General features: G+C 47.0%; 1 protein-coding gene across 11 annotated transcripts in view; it reads left to right on the top strand.

Annotated features, from left to right (window-relative positions):
• The window catches only part of NAP1L4 (nucleosome assembly protein 1 like 4), a 1,422,554-nt gene that overhangs the window by 750,981 nt on the left and 649,585 nt on the right, over positions 1–21,988 (top strand). For all 11 annotated transcript variants that reach the window (XM_086957864.1, XM_086957862.1, XM_086957858.1 and 8 more), the window contains one exon: positions 13,058–13,197. In XM_086957864.1, coding sequence (XP_086813990.1) covers positions 13,058–13,197 — 140 coding nt within the window. The remainder of the gene's footprint in view (positions 1–13,057; positions 13,198–21,988) is intronic.

Raw genomic sequence — 21,988 nt, 5'->3', positions numbered from 1 at the left:
CCAAAAACGATTTAGAAAAGGGGGTGGTGATGAACAGAGTGTCTGAGTTAAACAGACCACTCTTACCCAGTCCAAAGATCAGGGCTTGATCCATCACCGTTATTTATCTCACTGCCCCATCCCAGCTCAGAACCTGGCTATATGCAAATCAGTCTGTCCCTGGCCCAGTGCATCATGGGAACAGGGCAGACTAAACTACCAAGCCAATTCTTCACCAGAAAGGAGACAAGCTACCGGGGACCGGTTTCTGGCATTTCAGCCTTCTTCGGCCCGGCTTGCTTGAATCCTGATGGAGCAGTGAGAAAGGGACTCATGTCTGAGTATACCCTGCCACACCTATAGTGGCCAAAAACGATTTAGAAAAGGGGGTGGTGATGAACAGAGTGTCTGAGTTAAACAGACCACTCTTACCCAGTCCAAAGATCAGGGCTTGATCCATCACCGTTATTTATCTCACTGCCCCATCCCAGCTCAGAACCTGGCTATATGCAAATCTAGCCCTGATCTCTTGACTGGGTGAGAGCTTTCTGCTTAATTCAGAGACTCTGTCCCTCACCACCCCTTGTTGTAAATATTTTTGTCCACCCCAAGCGTGGAAGGGTATTCTCAGATGTGAGACCCTTGCTCATTGCACCATCAGGATTCAAGCAAACCGGGCCGAAGACGGCTGTAATGCCAGAAACCGGTCCCCGGGAGCTTGTTTCCTTCCCAGTGTAAGAATTGGCTTTTGTAGTTTGGTTTGCCCTGTTCCCATCATGCACTGGGACAGGAACAGACTAATTTGCATACAGCCAGGTTCTGAAACTGGGATGGTGCAGTGAGCTAAAAAACGGTGTTGGATCTAGCCCTGATCTCTTGACTGGGTGAGAGCTTTCTGCTTAATTCAGAGACTCTGTCCCTCACCACCCCTTGTTGTAAATATTTTTGTCCACCCCAAGCGTGGAAGGGTATTCTCAGATGTGAGACCCTTGCTCATTGCACCATCAGGATTCAAGCAAACCGGGCCGAAGACGGCTGTAATGCCAGAAACCGGTCCCCGGGAGCTTGTTTCCTTCCCAGTGTAAGTATTGGCTTTTGTAGTTTGGTTTGCCCTGTTCCCATCATGCACTGGGACAGGAACAGACTAATTTGCATACAGCCAGGTTCTGAAACTGGGATGGTGCAGTGAGCTAAAAAACGGTGTTGGATCTAGCCCTGATCTCTTGACTGGGTGAGAGCTTTCTGCTTAATTCAGAGACTCTGTCCCTCACCACTCCTTGTTGTAAATATTTTTGTCCACCCCAAGCGTGGAAGGGTATTCTCAGATGTGAGACCCTTGCTCATTGCACCATCAGGATTCAAGCAAACCGGGCCGAAGACGGCTGTAATGCCAGAAACCGGTCCCCGGGAGCTTGTTTCCTTCCCAGTGTAAGAATTGGCTTTTGTAGTTTGGTTTGCCCTGTTCCCATCATGCACTGGGACAGGAACAGACTAATTTGCATACAGCCAGGTTCTGAAACTGGGATGGTGCAGTGAGCTAAAAAACGGTGTTGGATCTAGCCCTGATCTCTTGACTGGGTGAGAGCTTTCTGCTTAATTCAGAGACTCTGTCCCTCACCACCCCTTGTTGTAAATATTTTTGTCCACCCCAAGCGTGGAAGGGTATTCTCAGATGTGAGACCCTTGCTCATTGCACCATCAGGATTCAAGCAAACCGGGCCGAAGACGGCTGTAATGCCAGAAACCGGTCCCCGGGAGCTTGTTTCCTTCCCAGTGTAAGAATTGGCTTTTGTAGTTTGGTTTGCCCTGTTCCCATCATGCACTGGGACAGGAACAGACTAATTTGCATACAGCCAGGTTCTGAAACTGGGATGGTGCAGTGAGCTAAAAAACGGTGTTGGATCTAGCCCTGATCTCTTGACTGGGTGAGAGCTTTCTGCTTAATTCAGAGACTCTGTCCCTCACCACCCCTTGTTGTAAATATTAGGGGCTGCAGTAGCAGGAGTCTGCCCTCCTTTCTTGGTGCACTCACTAAACCAGTGAGTTTTACTTTTACAGTATTGGCACCACCTTTTTGATTGGCCTTCTTGATTCTTCTTTTTCTGGGAAGCCTGACCCCCACCCTCTTTGGGTTGTTGGGGACCTGTCGAAGACTTCTGGTCATTTTGTTCACCCTTAGAATCTTTACCCTTCTGGTCTGCTTTCTTCTGACCACCCTGGTTCTGGCCCTGGTTCTGCTTAACTCTTGTTCTGACCCATCTGTCTGCCTTCTTTCCCAATTCTTGGGGAGAGGTCAGATCTGAGTCAACAAGATGCTGATGCAACAACTGGTTCTGACAATTGTTTAAAATCTGTTCCCTCATGATCAGATTATACAATCCTGTGTAATCAGTAACCTTACTGCCCAGCAACCAGCCCTCCAAAGCCTTAGTGGCACAATCTACAAAGTCAGACCAATCCTGAGACTGAGTTTTCTGGGTATCTCTGAACAGCAACCTGTACTGCTCAGTGGTTAGGCCAAACCCATCAATCAGTGTATTCTTCAGGACTTGGTAATTGTTAGCATCCTCAGCTCTATTAGTGAGGAGCTTATCTCTACCTTTACCTTCAAAGGAGAGCCACAAGATAGCTGTCCACTGACTCTGGGGGACACACTGTACAGTGCAGGTCCTCTCCAAAGCAGTAATCCATTTGTGGATATCATCCCCTTGTTTAAAGGGGGGCACTATCTTACTTAGGTGTCTAGTATCTAAACTCTTGTTTTCCCTTGGGGGAATGCTGCCACCAGTGAGATCTAACCCACTTAACTTTTGCTCTCTAGCAAAGGCAAGTCTCTCTTTGGCCAGGGCAAGTTCTTCCCTTTCAATCCTCAGATTGACTTCCCTCACTTTGGCTTCATATACTCTCCTCTGAGGGGATGCCATCCCTCTTTGAGAAGAGCCCTGAGAGCCATTGGTTCGGATGGATCTGTTAGAGCCTCTGGACAGAGACCTAACTCGTCCATTCCCAATGTTAAGCTGGCCTGAGAGGGGCCCCAGGGGTCTCCTAGTACCATTCTCATGCCTGCTTAAGTTGTCCCTAGTTAGCTGGCTAACTACTACTGGGCCTTTGTCTGCCTCATCCTCAGATGGCTCTAGATCCTCATCCTCCTCTTCACCTTCTGCAGAGAGATGGATAAGGTCAGGGTCACCTGTGGTTCCCTCTAGGGGAGGCATGTTCCCATCTGGATTAGAAGGGTCTGGGTTACCAGCCCTCCTGGCATCATAAGTCTCTAAGAGAACAATCAGGAATGGGATTGTGGGGTTAGACCCCTGTTTTAGCTTCCTCCTGGAGGTACACACTTGTCTCATCTCCTGGAAGCTAAGAGCAGCATATCTAGAAGTGACCTGTGGAGGGTCCACTGACACAAGGGGAGACTCAGAGTTTCCTCCTTTGTCTGACATGCTGATTCTAGTGTGGTGTAAGTGATGCACCTACCTACACTATATGTTTGCCTACTGATCCCTTGCTAAGAGTTGTAGCCAAGGTGTGCTATGTCTTGAGGAGCTACAACAGCTGGTTCAGTAGAACTCAGAGTATTCTAAGCTAAGTTATATGTACCTGGAATACTTATGTGATCTTTCACAAGATATTCTTAGGATACGTGTGGTAAAACAACAGCAAGCTCAACTCCCCCCGCTGCCACCAATGTGAGAAGTTGGCCTGATATGCAGTGCTCACTATTCTAGTGATCACTATGCATCAGTCCAAACGACCCTTATGGTGATTGGTTGTAAGTCAACCTTATAGACCAGCTATCCTAGTAGCGTGGATACAAGCAGTCTTCGGGCTAAACTCTAGAGGTCGTGTTAAGCCAGCTGTTATACCATCACATATACCCCTTGAACACCAAGTGAAAGGACACCACACAAGTGTTATGAAAATAAACAGTGTATTTATTTAGATCACAACAGCCCTGTACTCTTTATGAGGACAGGGTACTAAGCACACAACAAAACTCTTACGAAAATACTTCAAGTTGCACAATTTACACAAATGCCCGAGGGGCACGAAAAACCATATACTCTAAAAGTGGAATGCGAAATGACTAGCAGGTAAGTACTGTAAGTAAGTCTATGGTAGCTAGATTTCACAAAGTTAGTGTTCTCGGGCGAACCCGACTAGGTAGATCGAAAACGACAGTGGATCCTGACCCTTGGATAGTGAGGCTATGCTGGGGCACCGAAATGCCGAAGTTACCTAGCCCAGGGGCTGCAGCTGCATAGGTCTCAAAAGACGTCGGGAATCCTCGTAGACGAACCAGGAGCCTGAAGAAAGAAGTTGCTGGCAGGCGACCAGTGAAGATTGTTCAAGTGATCCAAGCCTGGATCGAAGATGGATGATACCTGAAAGCAGAGGGGACCAAGTTCGTGACCACTAGCCAGTAGTCAGATGGCACCAGGAGGGCACCGGATGGTAGTCACCTCAACCAGGTGAGTGGGCGACGCTGGGCTCTGCAGTCTCACGGACCAGGAGGCGTTGTCGGCGACCAGGATGGAGGTGCGAGCTGTCCCACGATGGATGAAGCTGTCGACGTCGCTGGACCCAGGATTAGGGCAACAAGTCTTGGCAAATTCAAGCCCACGCGGTGGACTCAAAATGGCGTCTGGAGTGGACCAGGAGGGTCCGGGGTGCTCCTCTTTTGGAAGGGAGCAAGGGCCAGTCTGGAGCAACCAGACCAGCAGCAGTGATGTCGTCGGGCGTCGTTAGGAAGGCCACAAGCCAGCGGACTAGTAGCCAAACAACGCGGTGAGCAGCAAAAAGCAGAAGGGCCCCACGCAGATCGTGGAGATGCTGGGAGGCTGGACTTCGGTGCTGGAGCTGCTCAGGGTCGGGGCTTCTCGGACCCCAAAGCACTCACCAGAGGATCCCTCGTCGGTCGTGCTGGACAGAAGTCGTGCAGTTCTGATGATGGCCGGTCCCTCGAGGTCTCGTCGCACCTACGGTTCTCAGCTTAGCTGTAGAGGTAGGTAGAGGTCAGAGGTGCCAGGGAAGCCAGGTCTCGTCGTGCTGGTCGGTCGGATTCCTGAGGAAGGACGTGCAGCAAACCGCAGAGTTCTTAGATGGTGCCTGCGGATGCAGGGTGACTACTCCTTAGCCACAAGGGAGAAATCTTGAGAAGAAGTCGAGAGTTCCTTTCGTAGAAAGTAGTTTCAGGATTCAAAGATGATCTAATTTGGAAGGGTCCCCGCTCCTGCCTTTATCCTAAAGAAAGGGGTGGGTACGCGACTAGGTCCTGCCCTAGGGGTGGGACCAGGAAGGGGGGTGGTTACACCCCCCCTCCCATGCCGGACTTTCCCCAGGCCAGGGGCTGGTGTGCCCCTGGAACAGGTTCTAGCCGGCAGATGCGTAGTGAGCACCGGGGTGCCACTCTGCAGTCACCTTCCTGTAAAGCCCTGCCTACCCAGGATACACAAAACCCTGTCTGGGATGGTGCTAGCACCGCCCCTGACAGGAATCTCTGCTCGCTGGAAGGACTCCCAGCAGCAGGAGGTCAGACTCGTGTCTGTGGTGGCAGCATCCATTTTGTGGAGCTGAGGCTTCAGTTAACTTTAACCGGGGTTCACAGTTACATACATGTCGTGTCCCTCTAGAAGGGTGGAATGCTAACCCCGTCGCCAGAATTGGCGAGGGGTTAGTATTCCAATTCGTATGACACCTTACTCGACATGTTTTGATAAAGCAATACCAGAGATTGCATTTAACCGCGAGGATTATAATGCACTTAAGAGTATATGGTATGCGTTATCATGGAACAGCTATTAGGACTTGGTTCCGCAAGCTGCAAACGGGCTCAGCTCATGCCAGAGCACCATTTCACACGATTCCAAGCACTCTGCCTTCAGGATTGTCAAGGCCTGCCATAGGAGTGACTGATAGGAATCTGTGTGTCCATTTTTAGGGTTAGATATAGGTATACTATATCTAAAGCAAAGGGTGATTACACCACCTTGCCCCAGCTGTCGTGCAGCCAGTTGTGTCAGATTTAGATGGCCATCCAGGGGTGGCATAATACATGCTTCAGCCCCTGGTAGGCCCTGGGTACACCTATGCCCTGAGTTACAGGGTCTGATAAGGTGGCCCAGTCCCAATTGGATAATGCACCTAAGGTACACCTGTCAATTTAGTGAGAGAACAGCTAGGCTGTGGGTCTGATTGGCAGGCCCACAGCCAGAGAAAGTCGTAAACCAGTGAAACAAAAGCAAAAAATCTGGGTGATCATAGGATTGCAGACCCTACTCTCCTACACTCTGCAGATGTCCAGAATGCTTTGATGGACATGCCGTTTGATGGCAGTCGCCTGTTTGGCGACAAAGCGGACCACGCGCTGGAGCGCTTCAAGGACTCCAGGGTCACGGCCAAGTCCTTGGGTCTCTCGACCCAGCGCCAGCAAACGGGTACGTTTCGCTCCTTTCATGGCCAAGGAAGGGGCGGTCCCACACGTGCTGCCAGCCACGCGCCGCAACAAACTTATCAACGCGATGGCGGCCGTGGAAACCGCCGTGGTGGCGGTCGAGGACAACGCCTTGCTTTCAGGCCCAAGTGACGCCGGTGGGGGGCAGGGTTCGCCATCCACCGTGTGTCGGGGGACCGCTTGGCACTTCTGAAGGAGGAAGTTACGGCCATCTTGGCCAAGGGGGCCATCGAGCGCGTTCCTGGGCCAGAAGTAGGACGTGGCTGCTATTCCCACTACTTTCTGGTACCCAAGAAGGACAAAGGGGGCCTACGTCCTATCTTGGATCTAAGGAACGTCAACGGCTTCCTCCGGAAGGAGAAGTTCAAGATGTTGACATTGGCTCAGGTCTTGGCTGCTCTAGACCCGCAAGACTGGATGGTAGCGTTGGACTTGCAGGATGCATATTTTCACATCCCCATCCTGCCGGCCCACCGGCGTTACCTGCGGTTCACGGTAGGCCAGGAGCATTTTCAGTTTATCGTGCTCCCCTTCGGCCTTACCAGCGCCCCACGGGTGTTCACAAAGGTGATGGCGGTGGTCGCAGCCCATCTGCGCAGGTTAGGGGTTTCAGTCTTCCCCTACCTAGACGACTGGTTGTTGAAGGCGGGCTCGCCCCAGACAGTCGTCCACCACCTTCAGATGACGGCAGACCTCCTGCATGAGCTGGGGTTTTCCATCAATGTGCCGAAATCACACCTGTGTCCCTCTCAAAAGCTCCTTTTCATCGGAGCGGTTCTCGACTCGGCGCAGTTTCGGGTTTATCCTCCGGAACGGCGAGTCCAGGATATTCAGGCTTTGATTCCCATCTTCCAGCCGTTATCCCGGGTTTCGGTCAGGTTGACGCTGCGGCTGCTGGGGCTGATGGCTTCCTGCATCCTTCTGGTGCATCAAGCCCGGTGGCGGATGCGGGCTCTGCAGTGGGACCTGAAGTTTCAGTGGGCCCAGCATCAGGGCAACTTGTCCGACCATGTCTTGATCTCGGAGGGCACTGCGAAACAACTGCAGTGGTGGCTTACGGACCGCGATTGGGTCAGGGGCAGATCCCTCTCCCTTCCCCAACCGGAGCACGTTGTTGTGACGGACGCGTCCCTCCAGGGCTGGGGAGGCCACTTGGGAGAGGCGGAGATCAGAGGCATCTGGTCTCCGGCGGAGTCCCGGCTCCATATAAACCTGTTGGAGCTGCGGACGATTCGTCTAGCACTGAAGGCATTCCTCCCCTTTGTCAGCGGGAGTGTAGTGCAGGTGTTCACAGACAACACCACCGCCATGTGGTACTGCAACAAACAAGGCGGGGTGGGGTCGTGGACCCTTTGCCAAGAGGCTCTGCGCCTCTGGCAATGGCTGGAACGTCAGGGCGTGACTCTGATGGTTCAACACCTGGCAGGTTCTCTGAACGCCAGGGCGGACGAACTCAGCTGTCGGTGCTCGATGGATCACGAATGGCGTCTGAACTCGGACGTGGTGCAAGGCCTCTTTCTGCGATGGGGAGAGCCTTGGTTAGATCTATTCGTCACAGAAGAGAACGCGCAATGTCATCAGTTCTGCGCGTTGGAGTTTCCATGACTGCACTCGCACGGCGACGCCTTTCGGCGCGAGTGGAGTTGCGGTCTGTTATACGCCTTTCCGCCTATACCACTTCTGCCCAGAGTGCTGAAGAAGATCAGGCGCGACCGGGCCCAAGTCATCCTTGTGGCTCCGGACTGGGCTCGAAGGTACTGGTATCCCAAGTTACTCAGCATGACGGTCGGTCTCCTGATCCGCCTGCCCCTTCAGGAGGACCTTCTGTCGCAGCAGCAGGAGACTGTCCTCCACCCGAACCTGTCCAGCCTCCACCTCCATGCGTGGAGATTGAGTGGCGACAGTTGAGGCCATTTGACTTGCCTCCTGAAGTCTGTGATGTGATTCTGGCAGCCAGGCGTCCCTCCACGAAATCGGTATACGCCTGTCGGTGGAACAAATTTGTGGCATGGTGCACAGCAAAGGCTTTGGATCCTCTCTCTGCCCCTCTTTCTGAGGTTCTTCTCTTCCTTCTTTCTCTTGCCCAGCAGGGCTGTGCTCTGGGTACTATCAAGGGCTACCTTTCTGCCCTTTCGGCCTTTCTGAGGCTGCCTGATCAACCTTCTTTGTTCAAGTCCCCCATTGTAACAAGATTCTTGAAGGGCATCACACACATGTATCCACCAGTTCCGTTTGTGATGCCTCAGTGGGACTTGAACCTGGTTCTGACTTTAAAGACGGCTTTCCTGGTTGCCATCACCTCAGCCAGGAGAGTGGGTGAGCTCCAGGCTCTTTCTGTCAAACCTCCTTTCTTGTCCATTCATCCCGGCAAAGTGGTTCTACGGACTAGACCTTCTTTTCTGCCCAAAGTCGTCTCTGCTTTTCACATCGGGCAGTCCATCACCTTACCCTCCTTCTTCCCGCCTCCGCATCCTTCAAAGGATGAAGAGCGGCTCCATCGTCTGGACCCAAAACGTGCCTTTTCATTCTATATGGATCGCACACGCCAGTTCCGGGTGGATGACCAACTGTTTGTTGGCTAAGTGGGTGCGAAGAAAGGACGGGCGGTACATAAACGGACCATCTCTCGGTGGGTCGTTCTGTGCATCAAAGCGTGCTACTCTTTGGCTCGGAAGGAGCCGCCTGTTGGGCTGAGGGCCCATTCCACTCGGGCCACGGCGGCTACTACTGCCCTGGGTCGGGGAGTCCCCTTGCAGGACATTTGCCAGGCGGCTACTTTTGCGAGGCACTACTGCCTGGACAGTCAAGTCCGGAGGGATGGCTTCTTTGGCCGTTCTGTCCTCCAGGACTTTCTGGTGTAATATTGTATTGGTTCGCAGACCCACCACCGGGGTTGGTATTGCTGGGGTATCTATTCTAAGGTAAGGAATCTAATACTAACCTGTTTCTTTCAGATGAACAAGTTACTTACCTTCGGTAACGATATATCTGTAAGAAACAGTAGTTAGTATTAGATTCCTTACCGCCCCACCCATCCTCCCCGTTCTGCGAACTAATACCTAGGGTTAGGGACATCCCTTTCAGGGCCCTAGTTTCAAAATGGCACCAGTGTTGGTTCTCACATGGCTCTGCGTGTTCTGGCGCGGAAAAGCTGTGTGCAAAGAACTGACGTCAGCGAGCGGACTCCAGCGACGTCATCACGGCGCACGAAGCCAACGACGGACGCGGGGCCGCAGGAGACGCCTGCAGACGACGCCTACCGACGCGCAGGGGTACTGCTACGCAAAAGTTTCCGGATCCAGACTGACGCCTGGGGATATTCTAAGGTAAGGAATCTAATACTAACTACTGTTTCTTACAGATATATCGTTACCGAAGGTAAGTAACTTGTTCATTAGGCTGTTCTCAAATTTTATATTGCATTGCTTTATCTCTGAGTAGCCATGGGTCTCTACGGGATGGTATGGCATTCATTCTAATAGGTCCTAGCATTCACACCTCAACCGGTGAGTGTCTCCGTGTGGTGCTGAGAGAAAGGTATAATGCTTAGTTAGGAAATTCAACAAGTCTGAGGGCTTCTGCAAATGCTTCGAGTGCCACCCCCCTCTCCCTTCCCAAACTAGAAAGTCTTTCTTTGGAGCAGTCCATCACTGCGTTCAGATCTCCACCTGGTACCAATACTCCAGATGGGAGTTTGAGGAGAAGCGTGCTGAGTTCCGGCAGGGTTCCTGCATGCATTCCAGCTGGTACGTATACCGAACACAGGTTGAGGATCCGACCCTCCCATACTCCAGTGACGGCCACATATCTGATCGTTCCTGTCATGTCCCACGGGGTGTGAAGGGTAGTGTCTTTTTGAGTAGTATTCCCGCTCCGCGTGATCCAGTGGTAAACCCGGCATGTGCTGCTAGTTGATACCCAAATCTGTCTAGGGCTTTACAAGTGTTGCCCATCAGGTGCATTTCTTGCATCACAACGAAGTCTGGGGTATGTTCCCGAATGTCTTGCATCATCATTGTCCGTTTGATTTTATTTCCTAATATGTTGAAGTTCCATGTCATAATAGTCCTGGCCCGTCTTGCAGGGTAGTGTTAGTGGGTACATCTCAGAAATCCATGTGGACATCTGTTTCATCTAGTGGAATTCCCATCTGGGCTGCTGTTACTGCCTTGAGTGTGTGGTGAAGTGCGTTAACAACCTCCCCCCTTCTCGATTTTGTCTCCCTCTGTGTTTTAGGTCTGTACATCTGTTATTCCTTAAAGTAAACACACAAATTACAATCCCCAAACCATAGAAATCCCCTCTCCCTGCTACTCTGCATGGTGGCATAGAGCCTCCCAACCTCCCACAAATTACAGAGCGTCTGTCGCCTTACAACTTAACTGTCAAGCATCGGGAAGATTTAAACCATAAACACGGCCACTTGTGCGCCACCCTCAATCCCCTCTATTAGGAGTACCGATCTCACGTAGCTGAGTACAGAGATAAGACCTCTTTGGCCACCCCCTATCCAAGTTCCCAGAAAGAAAAAAAAAGCACTGTTTTTTCTGCATCTTGTTTTGTAGTCTGTTAATTTCTCAAATGCCCTTCGTTTTCCCAAGATTTCTCTCGTATCTGATCCCTTCATATGACCCCTCCCCTCCTCTTCAGTCCTTTGAGGTGGTTGAATAGTTTCAGAGTTGAGGAGAGACTCGACCAGCCTCTGCTGATTCGTCTGTGTGCGTCTCTGCCTCTCTCTGTACTTCTTGGGTTTCCCATGGTTCTCTATCAGTCGAGCCAATTCCAGGCCTCCTCCACGGGTAGGGAATCTCCACACCTTATTTTCTGTCATCACCTGAAGCGTTGATTGGAAAAGCATAGAATATTTAATCTCTTTCACTCTCAAGGCGTTCTTTACTTCTAGGAAACTTTGTCTTGCTTGTTGCACCTTTGCGATAAAGTCGAGAAAGAAGGTGACAACTGCACTTTCTATCCTGAGAGGTGGAGCACTGCAGGCTGTTTTTAGGATCACATCTCTGTCCCGGAAGTTGAAAATTCTGGCAATTATAGGTGGCGGGGTGGAGGAGGTTTAGGACGGGTGCCCGGAACTCTATGGGCCCTTTCTACCTGAAAAATATTTAGACAGTCCCCTTGGTTGGAGCGATTTCAGTATGAGGTACTCCACAAATAGGTCCACCTCTCGGGGGGCCCCTATGATATGGACATTATTGCGGCAATATCAACCTTTGTGGTCTTCCATCTTGGCTTCCAGCACTCTTTGATAGAAGTAAGGTCCTGCACTTTTTTCTGCATCGTCTTTGTATCCACTGCCAGAGAGTTTGTGCTCTCCTCCATTTCCTTCACTCAGGTGCCTAGGTTTCTCCTGTCTGCCCTTATTAATAAGACTTCTGTAGTTACGGTATCAATCTTCCCCACCAGGTGCGAGCGTATTCCTTGTAGCGCTATCATTATATCCTGCAGGGTGAGGTCAGCAGCCACTGCTGGGGGTTGCAGGTTGGAGTCTGAATCCACATCTGTTGCATGTTTGGCCGCCATCTGTCTCGGTTGAGTATACCTATCTAGTTTTGTTTGGAACGTGTCCAATATTAAGCATTCGTAGATCTTCTCTGATAAAATTTCCATTTATTTTGGGATGCACGTTTCTTGTATTCTGATAAGTACTTTTATTCCTGTTTTTATCAAATGTTCTTCAGATTTGTTTGTACAGATTACTCCTATCGAGCCTCTTTTTCCCAATAGCTTATCAGAGAAGCACCACTTGGACCTTGTTTCATGTCCACAAGAACAGCATAATAAATACAAACAACCCACAAACTGCTGAGGCCTATAATTATTGTATAGAAATTTTTTCAAAAGTTTGTATTAAATTCAAAATTTGTTTATTCAGAAGTAAACCACAGTTTAACAACTTCCTGGTAATAGAATAAAGTGCACCTTTTGTAAAATAATACATATTTAAACGTGATTAAGACGCTAAGAACTACATAAATGATTGAAAGCAGTATGCCCCGTTTAATTCTAAACATAAAATCCCCACAGCATTAATTTCATAGACCAAATTATTGGAATTGCTTAATAAAGTCCTGCTCAGAATTCATGAGCCACAAATAAAACTCATAGTATAAAACTCACTATCTACATCTGGCTGGCTTGTTCAATACTCCATTACTTACTTTGCAGTTTTCCATGACATCTAGATTTCACACTTGCCATTTAATCCTACTCTAAAGTGAGATTTATGATTACCTTGGCTACTTGTTAATAAAAATCCTTATCACATGTCTCCTACTCCTAAATGCTGTTCATGTGGCTGCCCATGAAACTTGCGGTGCCTGTAGAGGTAATACCATTACATGGGCTCCTCTGAAGGTGCAGTGATCACCGATGCAGCGGAAGTAATCTCTAAATATAGCGGATGGTAGTAGTTCATCAGTGTGTTAGGATCAATGTCATCCACCAGCTTGACGGAGGGCCGCATGCCAAACTAAAAATCAAGCCATTTATTGTTCACTTTAATCTAATTGCATATTGTATTGAAATTATAAGCAGTGCTTGTTTACATTATGTAAATTATGCTTATAAAATCCGCTACTTTACCCTTAATTATTGATACATTTTTTTCAGTCTTTTTCTTTAGAGTTCCACTTTGAATCTAACGAATACTTTACTAATCCTGTCTTGACCAAAGCCTACAAGATGAAGTCCGCACCGGATGCGTTAGATCCTTTTTCATTTGAAGGTCCAGAAATAATTGATTGTGAAGGGTAAGCAATATATGATTTTAGAAAGAAAAAAATGAATTTAGAAATTTCGGTGGTGTTGCCTTACAAACTGTTCTCTAGATTAATTATACATTTCTGTTATATTTTTGTTCACAACGTTTATTTTGGTTTAGAACTTGTCATCCTACAAAATATTATATAGAAAGCCTCAAATTATCATTAAACATTTCCTCGTAACATCCCCTCTTTTGAGAATTTATTAAACATATTCCATACTCTAAAAGAGGTGCAGTGTGTGCTTTTCAGGTTGGATTATCCTTTGGCAGAATGTCATCTGAATATAAATATTTTTACAAATCATGTCCAGAATTCTATTCACCATCTTGCAAATCATGTTGGCTCGCCTGACAAGACAGCTTCCTCCTCTGACTCAATATCTCTGCTTTATTTATACATTTAAATGAGGTATATTTATTCTTGTTCATTAACTGGCAGTTAGAATAACATAGTGTACACATCTGTGTCTCTCAAATATAATCATGTTCTGCTCTCATTTGATTCTGACCCAAGTCCAACAAGAGTGTGTTAAAAAAAATTACATTTCATATTACTTCTGAATTGTGTACTTCCTGTAGACCGTAGTTTAATCTTCTGTTGCAGATTTTATTGATAGGTATTTTATACCGGTCTTAAATAGCCTCCATGTGGCCCACTGTTTTTCCTGCCTCTCTAACTGAACTTTACATAGATTCAGCTGCATTCTGGAATTTATAACACTAAAGTGTTCTAGACCCACAAAATGCCTTGTTTATGCCCAGGGGGACTCTGGTAATCATTTCCAAATGTACATCTTATTAACTCCAGCAGTTGATCACAGAATAGTAAATGCAATTTATTTTGTGGTGCAAGGCTGGAGTGTAGATCACATCAACTGGTTATAAGGCAGTACAATAATTGACATCACAGTGCTAACATTGCAAATGGCTTCGAAATAACCATCCTTTCATGATCTACAGAATGATATAAATGTGTATATAGACTGCTTAACATATTGGTTGACAAGAAGCCTTTTGTCGGATACTTAAAGGTATAAGGACCAAAATTGTCTTTTTAAGAGCTTTAAATAATTTGCTAGCTCATTATAAATCTATGGTAGCTACTTACCTGCTATCCTAATTCTGATTGATACTTCATATCACAGATTCATTTCCTTTAGATCATCCCAGAGTCCAGACTGAATCTGGAGAATTGTTGTGGCTGCTGGATGGTGCTTTGTGGCTCCATGGTCCCTTTGCACCTCCCTGAAGTGACAAGTGGAGCCACATATATGCTTTAACGCTGTGTTCTGATGTCAGCTTCTTTCTTTCTGTAAACTTTAAGGTGAATCTGGAGATCTGCTCCAGGCTTTGTCGGCCTTCAGACGACTCCCAACAAAAATTTCAGACCGCGTGCTAGGGAAGATTTCTCACCTAAAAAGGACTTGTTTCAATCCATGCTATGACTGCTGGAAGTAGATGTTGGTCAAGGGCCTTCACAGCATTTAGTTTAGGTGCCGGGCTGTCACCACAATTCAAAGTTGTGTGAGAAATGTGCCCTTATACACATTCGTTTTTTTTGTCCTCATACATGCCATCGGTAAGCCCTCAAGGTGGAATATCTCCACTTCCTTCCTACAAGCCCAAATTGGCGACCGCCCTTGTAGTTGGCTTGAAAGGAGAGATAGAGTCTTCCCAGAGGTGAGGCTGTATCCGTGTCCCACTCCCGTTCACACACCTGGGGACCTGCCTGTTACTAGGGAGAACTGGACCCACAGCCCTCCGGCATAATCATAGGACTTAATCCTACTTCTCTCTCCATATCTCTAGAGCTGCCCAGATCTTATCCAAACTAGAGATGCCGCAAGTCATGTCCGATTGACTAACCATAATAATGTTCTTTAGGCAGTCAGCAAAGGAAGGGGGTGCCTCAAGTTTCCAGGATCTACATATTTCCCTCCTTGCAATAATTACTACATATAATGCGAACCTTGAGGCTGGGGCATTCAAACTGTAATCCGGCAAAAGACCAAAAAAGATTAGCATTGCACTTACTTGAATCTGCAGGCCCAATACTTCCTCTAGGAAATCGCAACCCCCCGTCTAAAAGTGGCCGATCTTCGTGCAATCCATGAACATGTGCAAATCGTTTTGTGGAGATTTTGGACAATTTACCTGGAGTCCAATACACCCTGTAAGCAGTGTACAAGTGATTCCTTCTAAGATTAGCTGGTTTGACCACTGTCTGTAACATGGAGAAGGAATCACAACACAATTTCCGCAAATCCTCCCCATTTTCAGAAAATTCAGTGCCCCAACGCCTCACAAGTTCTTCGTCCAAACAGTCCCCAATTCCTATAAATGTTCCATACCAAAATGACAGCTCACACTTCCATGACCCTATTCTAGATATGGAAGTCCACAGCTATGCTTAAGACTTCATTACTCCATGACTGGGATGACCCCCATGCAGACAATTGACAGTACTTAAATCTTGTCAGTGTCCCACTGGTTAATACGCACAATTTCTCCCAACTAATAAGCTGTGCATCTTCCTGGAGATCTCCCCACACTTGAATACCTCCTAATCTGTAAGGTTGTGATAGTTGATCCTGGAGGCATTCCGGGGTACCCGGGGAGTGCCAAATTGGGGCCTGCGATGTATAATATGGAATTCCCAATATATTCCTAATATATCTCCAGTTTCTCAGTGCAGCTGATAGAACCTTTAATCTGACCTTTTTGTAGTACTTGGGGTCCCCAAACTTATAAAGAAAGAATTCCTGTCCCTGGGGTACATCATACAACAGAGCCTTAAACAAACGACCCATGGAGGAAGAATCAGCCCTGTTTGCTAGCATTCTAAAGTTTTTAAAATGAAAAGCATGGCAATAAACTAGCAGATCCGGCAGCGGCAATTTCAACCCTCTCCTAAGCTCTTTCCATGCTACTCTCAGGGTCTTGGTCGCCCAAATAAATGACCTGAGTTTACCTTGGAGAGTAGCGAGGTCTTTAGCATTAAAATAAAGTGGAATTGAATTGAACAAAAACATTAATTTGGGTAATATAATCATGTTTACTAAGTTCACTCTCCCATAGATGTTTGGCGGTAGATTCGCCCAGCGTGACAATAGGCCACCCACCTCCTTAGACACCTTCACCCAGCTGACTCTTGGTATATCCATCAACTTCTGTGCAAGATAGATCCCCAAATATCGCATCTGACCTTTTACCCCCAGTACTGCATTCCCGGAATTCCAGCTCATAATTTTCGTCTTTTTTCTGTTAATTTTGTAGCCGGAAACTTTACCAAATTCCTCAGCTAACTTAAACAGTCTGGGTATAGCTTTAACGTGGTCAGATGTGTACATTAGGAGATCATCCGCATATAGGGCGAACTTAAGTTCCAGGTCTGCGATCTTAAAAGGCAAAATAGAAAGATCTTCTCTAAGGGAACAAACAAAAGGCTCAATATACAAATCAAACAATAAGGGTGACAGGAGATATCCCTGCCTAGTCCCTCTTGATATATCTAACCAATCAGAGTGGATACCATTGTAGTGTAGTTCCTATATTCCCAATAGGCTCTGCGCATTGGAATAAAATAAACGATAGTTTAGACGTAGGACTGAAGTCCATTAGGTCTCTATTGAGTATGTTAGACATAATTGGGAATGCCAGCTAGCTCAGAGGTCACTAGAAACTTTCTCGAATAAACAAGAAGGGATTAGTTTCTGACAACCATATAACATGACAACTTTGTTCCCCAAGAATAAGAAATATATCTTCAAAGTCGAGGAAACAATAGATGGCTATTTCACTCAGTCAATCATTCATGCTTCGTTTCACCAGGGTTTTTCCAGAGAAATAGAGAGACGGGCGTTTTCAATAAAAAGGTTATTTATTGAGCAGTCTTCTTTCTCATGCAAGAGAAGTTAATTGCTACAATCGGAATACTTGCTATGAAGTAAAGTGCGTACAGTAAAAAGAGTATTATGAAATAATACTGTAAAAGCATGATATGGTTTCTAAGCCATAAGATACGTAAAATAGATAAAATACATACAATGATAAATAATGATGAAAAGTACTCAACTGGTGTATCTAAAATACGCCTACCCCGGTGTACCTAACCTAAGTCTAGTACAAGGGAAGAAGTAAGTGAGGGGTAGCTTGAGTTAAATGGTTTCTGCCAAGAATCTATCCAAGAGTTCTCTAAGGGTCTAATCAGCTCATTACCTTGGTTATAGAATGAAGGAGGTCTTGTATCTCTCTCTCAGGACTCGATCTCCCAGTAACCCACAAGGGTAGCAGGGAAACACTGGAGCTGGATTTCTCGGCAGGAGAAAAGACAGCGTCTCTCAAGTGCATCAGCTGGAGGGTCGGCTTCCTTCAGCACTCGCTACAGCAGGGCGTCGGGCAAGTAGTTAGTCGATCTGCTCCAAACCACAGTGTGTTTGCTAGGGCAGATGTGGGTATATTTATACCTGGAAGGTGCCGAGTTTTTCGTAAGGGTGGACATAATAACGTCACTAAGAACTCAAAGTTCTTTACACGCTCCAGGAGTTCTGGGACAAATCAATACTGAAGCAGGGGGATGTCCCATACTGCTGAAGGCTGGTTGTCTTCAAGAACTCGTTGTACTCTAGGAGCTTAGTGGAAGTAGCCATGCCGTATTTGGACTGCATTGGCTGTGCCTAAATATGGTTATGATTCTTATGCCTATATAAGGATATGATAAGTTATACCTATATAAGGGCATGCAAATTACACTAGAGCCCTAGATACGTTACAACAACATTAACCAGAACTTTTGCACGTGGATTTAGATAGAGGGATCTGACGGCTTCAATAAAATTTACAGGAAAGCCGAAGCTAGACATAGTCTCCCAGAGATAGTTCCAGTTGACCTGATCGAACGCCTTAGCGGCATCAATTTCAACCAGGGTTAGTGGCAACCTCTTCTCAATTGCAACATCAATTGCCCCTATGGCTTGAAAAGTAAGTTCGTTGAGCTGCCTTCCCGGTATGAACCCCCTCTTGTCTGGATGTATAATATTTTTTATAATTTTATCCATCCTAGCGGCCATAATTCCAGAAAAAATCTTGAGGTCGAATTCAATAGGGAAATGGGCCTATATGCCTCAATTTTTGGGGGATCCTTGTCTCACTTAAGGATCAGGGATACTGTTGCCTCTGACCATGATGGAGGAATTGCTTCCTTCTCTAAATATATTTTATTGAACAGAGTTTTTAGGACCGGCACAACCCGATCTAGCAGGCACAGATATATGTCAACAGGAAGCCCATCTGGCCCAGCAGCCTTCCCCCTCTCGTCTTTTTAAGTTGTTCAATGATCTCCCCCTCTGTAATACCAGTGGATAAATATGACCTATCTGTCTCGGATAGGTGGGGTACATTTCTCTGATTCAACCATGTTCTTACAATATCCGGACTATACTCTGTTTCCTCCCTATACAGATCATACATAAAAAATCTGTCCTCTCCTCTGATCTCGTCGTCTTCCTGCAGCAGGACACCAGACCCTCTTTGGACCAATTTCTTAATATGGTTCCTAACCCGATCTGTCCTTGACTTCCAAGCCAACAAAGAGACGCATTTTTCGCCATAGGCGAAATACTGTAGTTTGCTGGCATCCCATCTATCTTTTAAGACTTTATCTATCCTGGCTTGGAAGGCAGCCTGCGAACAGACCTGTTCCCTCTCCAATTGTGGCATGAGACTTCTAGACACAAGAGCTGCCTGTTGCAGCTCCTTCTCCTTTTCCTTAATTCTCCTAAGGGCATCTGCATCGGCTCCTTTAATTGATTTGCTCTTATTAATCATTAAGGACCTCAATAGCCCCCTCTGAGATAGGCCTTAAAGGTCTCCCACACTACCTGATTACTTGTAGAAGCCACATTAAACTCACAAAACTCTTCTGTTTTTACATTCACCTCAGTCATAACCCTCTCATCCAGTAATAAGGCCCTGTCTAAAGTCCATCTCCTGTGACACCCCTCCAATTTAAGATTTAACCTCACCTCTACTGCGGAATGATCTGATATCGATGCAGGAATATAGGCAATAAACTTAAGGTCGGACAGCAGACTCTGATCAACTAAAAAGTAGTCAATTCATGAGTATTGCCTATATTTTTTTTTACTATAGAAGGAATACTCTCTGGCGTTCCCTTTATCAACTCTCCATACGTCCAACAACCTGAATTCCTTGATCAGAGACTTGAGTTTAGAAAAAGCTCTGGGAGGTACATTATATTTTACTTTAGATGTGCGATCAAAATCTGGGTCGAACTCCAAATTAAAATCTCCGCCAAGTATTACAGGAGCAGATGTTTCGAGCAAACTAGCCTGAAGATTCAAGTGAGAGGCTGGGTTATCCTCGTTTGGCCCATAGTAGACAGTGCATACTACTCGTACACCACTAATAGAGAGAGTTGCAGTTAGCCACCTCCCAGATTGATCGGTTCCCCATTTTTCTCTACTTTGGTCCCCGTATTACGTCTTATAATCAGTGTTACCCCTCTTGTACAGCCCCTTTGATTTGAGGGCAATGCCTCCTGGGCCCAGCTAAACTTATTAAAACTTTGTTTACAGTCCTGGGCTTCCAGGTGGGTCTCCTGTAACAAATAAACGTGGGCCTCGCTCTTCTTTAAAAACTCGCCCACCCGCGCTAGCTTCCTGGGATTCCTAAGACCATTGACGTTCCAGGAAAGGAACTTAATCTCCTGCAGCCTACTCATTTCTAATACAAAAAAGAAATACTACCCAACTTGAGTCATTAAGCTTTGCCAGAATTTGTATGAGGACAATTTTCCAATATTTCCCAAACCCCCTTCCGAACCACCTCCCTGCACCAACCCTTGAGGAACCCTCCTTCCATCCTACGGTGCTCCAAAGCGCCAGATGGGACCCTCCGTGGAGCAGTCCCTCGTCTCTGAATTCATCAACCAACATCTCCTTACAGACACGTCTCTCCTCAATTTTAGTGCCCAATAAATGTAGCATGGTTATTTCGCAAGATGCTCGCAGATTAACCATCCACCAATATTTATTTTGTGTTTTATATCTTCCCCATTTTTTTTTCCCCCCTCACCCTCATTCATTTTTCCTATATTCACGCTTTCACACCATCACAACACAGCAGCAGGAACCCTAAAATAGTTAGATCACATAGTACTTGGCAAGGAAACAGAAAAACAAGACCAGCCCTTTACTATATCCAGCATATCTATCCCCTCATCTGGAGTAAAAGGGCATCAACATCCTCGGGCGAGCTGAAGTTGTGCATTTTATTGTTCCACATTACCTTAAGTAATGCAGGAAACTTCATTTGGTCCTGCGCCCCCAGACTTCTAAGTTCTGGCATTCTGGAGCCTAACTCCCACTGCCTTTGTGCTGTTCTGCTGCCAATATCTGAACAAATCTGATAAGGCCCCACCTCATGATGCGATGTCACCCCTTTCAAGGATCTCCCAAGGATCAGCCCTTTAACCGCATAGGTCTGAAAGTTCACCAAGATCCGGATGAGGTTTGAACGGATCCCTATGGGCTCTCTGGATCTCTGCTTCCAAATCAATATCGTCCCTGTCTTTCAGGACACCTTCCCTTAACAGCTTACAAATGAAGGCCTTGATGTCCACCTTCTCTGCCCCCTGCGGGATCTTGAGGACCCTCAATTTATTTCTGTGGGCCTGTGTCTCTAAGTGCTCCAAGTCTGACTGTAAAGCACAGTTTTGTGTTTTGAGTGCCTCAATATCCTTCGTATTTGCAAGGACTGAATTAGAGAGAGTTTTAACCTCCGACTCCAACAAGTCTGTGCGTGCGCAGATATCGTCTAGCTTAGACTCCAAGGCTTCACATTTATCATTAATTCCCTTCCGGTTTGCGTCTGAGATAGCAAACTTAGAAAGCAAGTCACCCCTTAGAGCCTGAAGAAAAGACCCCAACTGCAACACGTCACCACTTGCTCCCTCGGAACGCGGATTTGCAGAAGCTCCATTCCCCGGCCCTAGAATAGCCATTGAAACAGCATCGACTTCCACCGTTTCCACCACTTGCTGGGTCGACTTGACAGGGAATTAGGTAGATTCTTGTGGGATTAAAGAGAGAGCAGCTGCCGTTAAAGTGATTGGTATAGCGACAACCAGCGGACTAGCAGGACCAATAGCAGGACTCGCAGGACTAATGGCAGGGTCAGAATAACTAACAAAGTTGGCACTGCTTTCTAATTCCTGCACAGCTGATAAGACAGCAAAGTGATTCTCAAAGGGGATTGGGGGAAGGCTATCCTGGGTGTCATGAACAGATTGATCTACTTGATCAGGTCGATCTAATTGTCCCGTTAGACTTTGTTTACCTAGTTGGCCCGGTACTTGTGATATTACGGCTTGCTCCATTATTTTAAAATAAGATTTAAGGGATGGAGTAGATCTAACAGAGGGGCCACCCAGTAGGCACCACTCTCTTTGAGCCCCCCGAGGAATCCAGAGTGGCCTTCATTTTAATCCCCAGTTGAGTCTGTGATCGCAGCTGATACCTATTTTTAGCTACAGCCTCCTCAGGAAGAGACGCCCCCTTTTCCTTTCTCTTCCCCTTCCTCCCCTCGCTCGAGGAACACAAGCATCCATGCACAATGACCCCCCCCCTGCTTCCTCTGCTAAAATAGGGGTAGTGTAAGTTTATCAATTAAAGGAGCACAGACTGGATTAAGTGCCAAATGGGCAAAAGCCATGCACCTCCACTCACCCCCCGTAATGGACTTCTAGCTGCTACACA

Source organism: Lissotriton vulgaris, chromosome 2_1, assembly GCF_964263255.1.
Source record: "Lissotriton vulgaris chromosome 2_1, aLisVul1.2, whole genome shotgun sequence".
Lineage (NCBI taxonomy): Eukaryota > Metazoa > Chordata > Amphibia > Caudata > Salamandridae > Lissotriton > Lissotriton vulgaris.
This window is presented reverse-complemented; position numbering and strand designations above follow the sequence as displayed.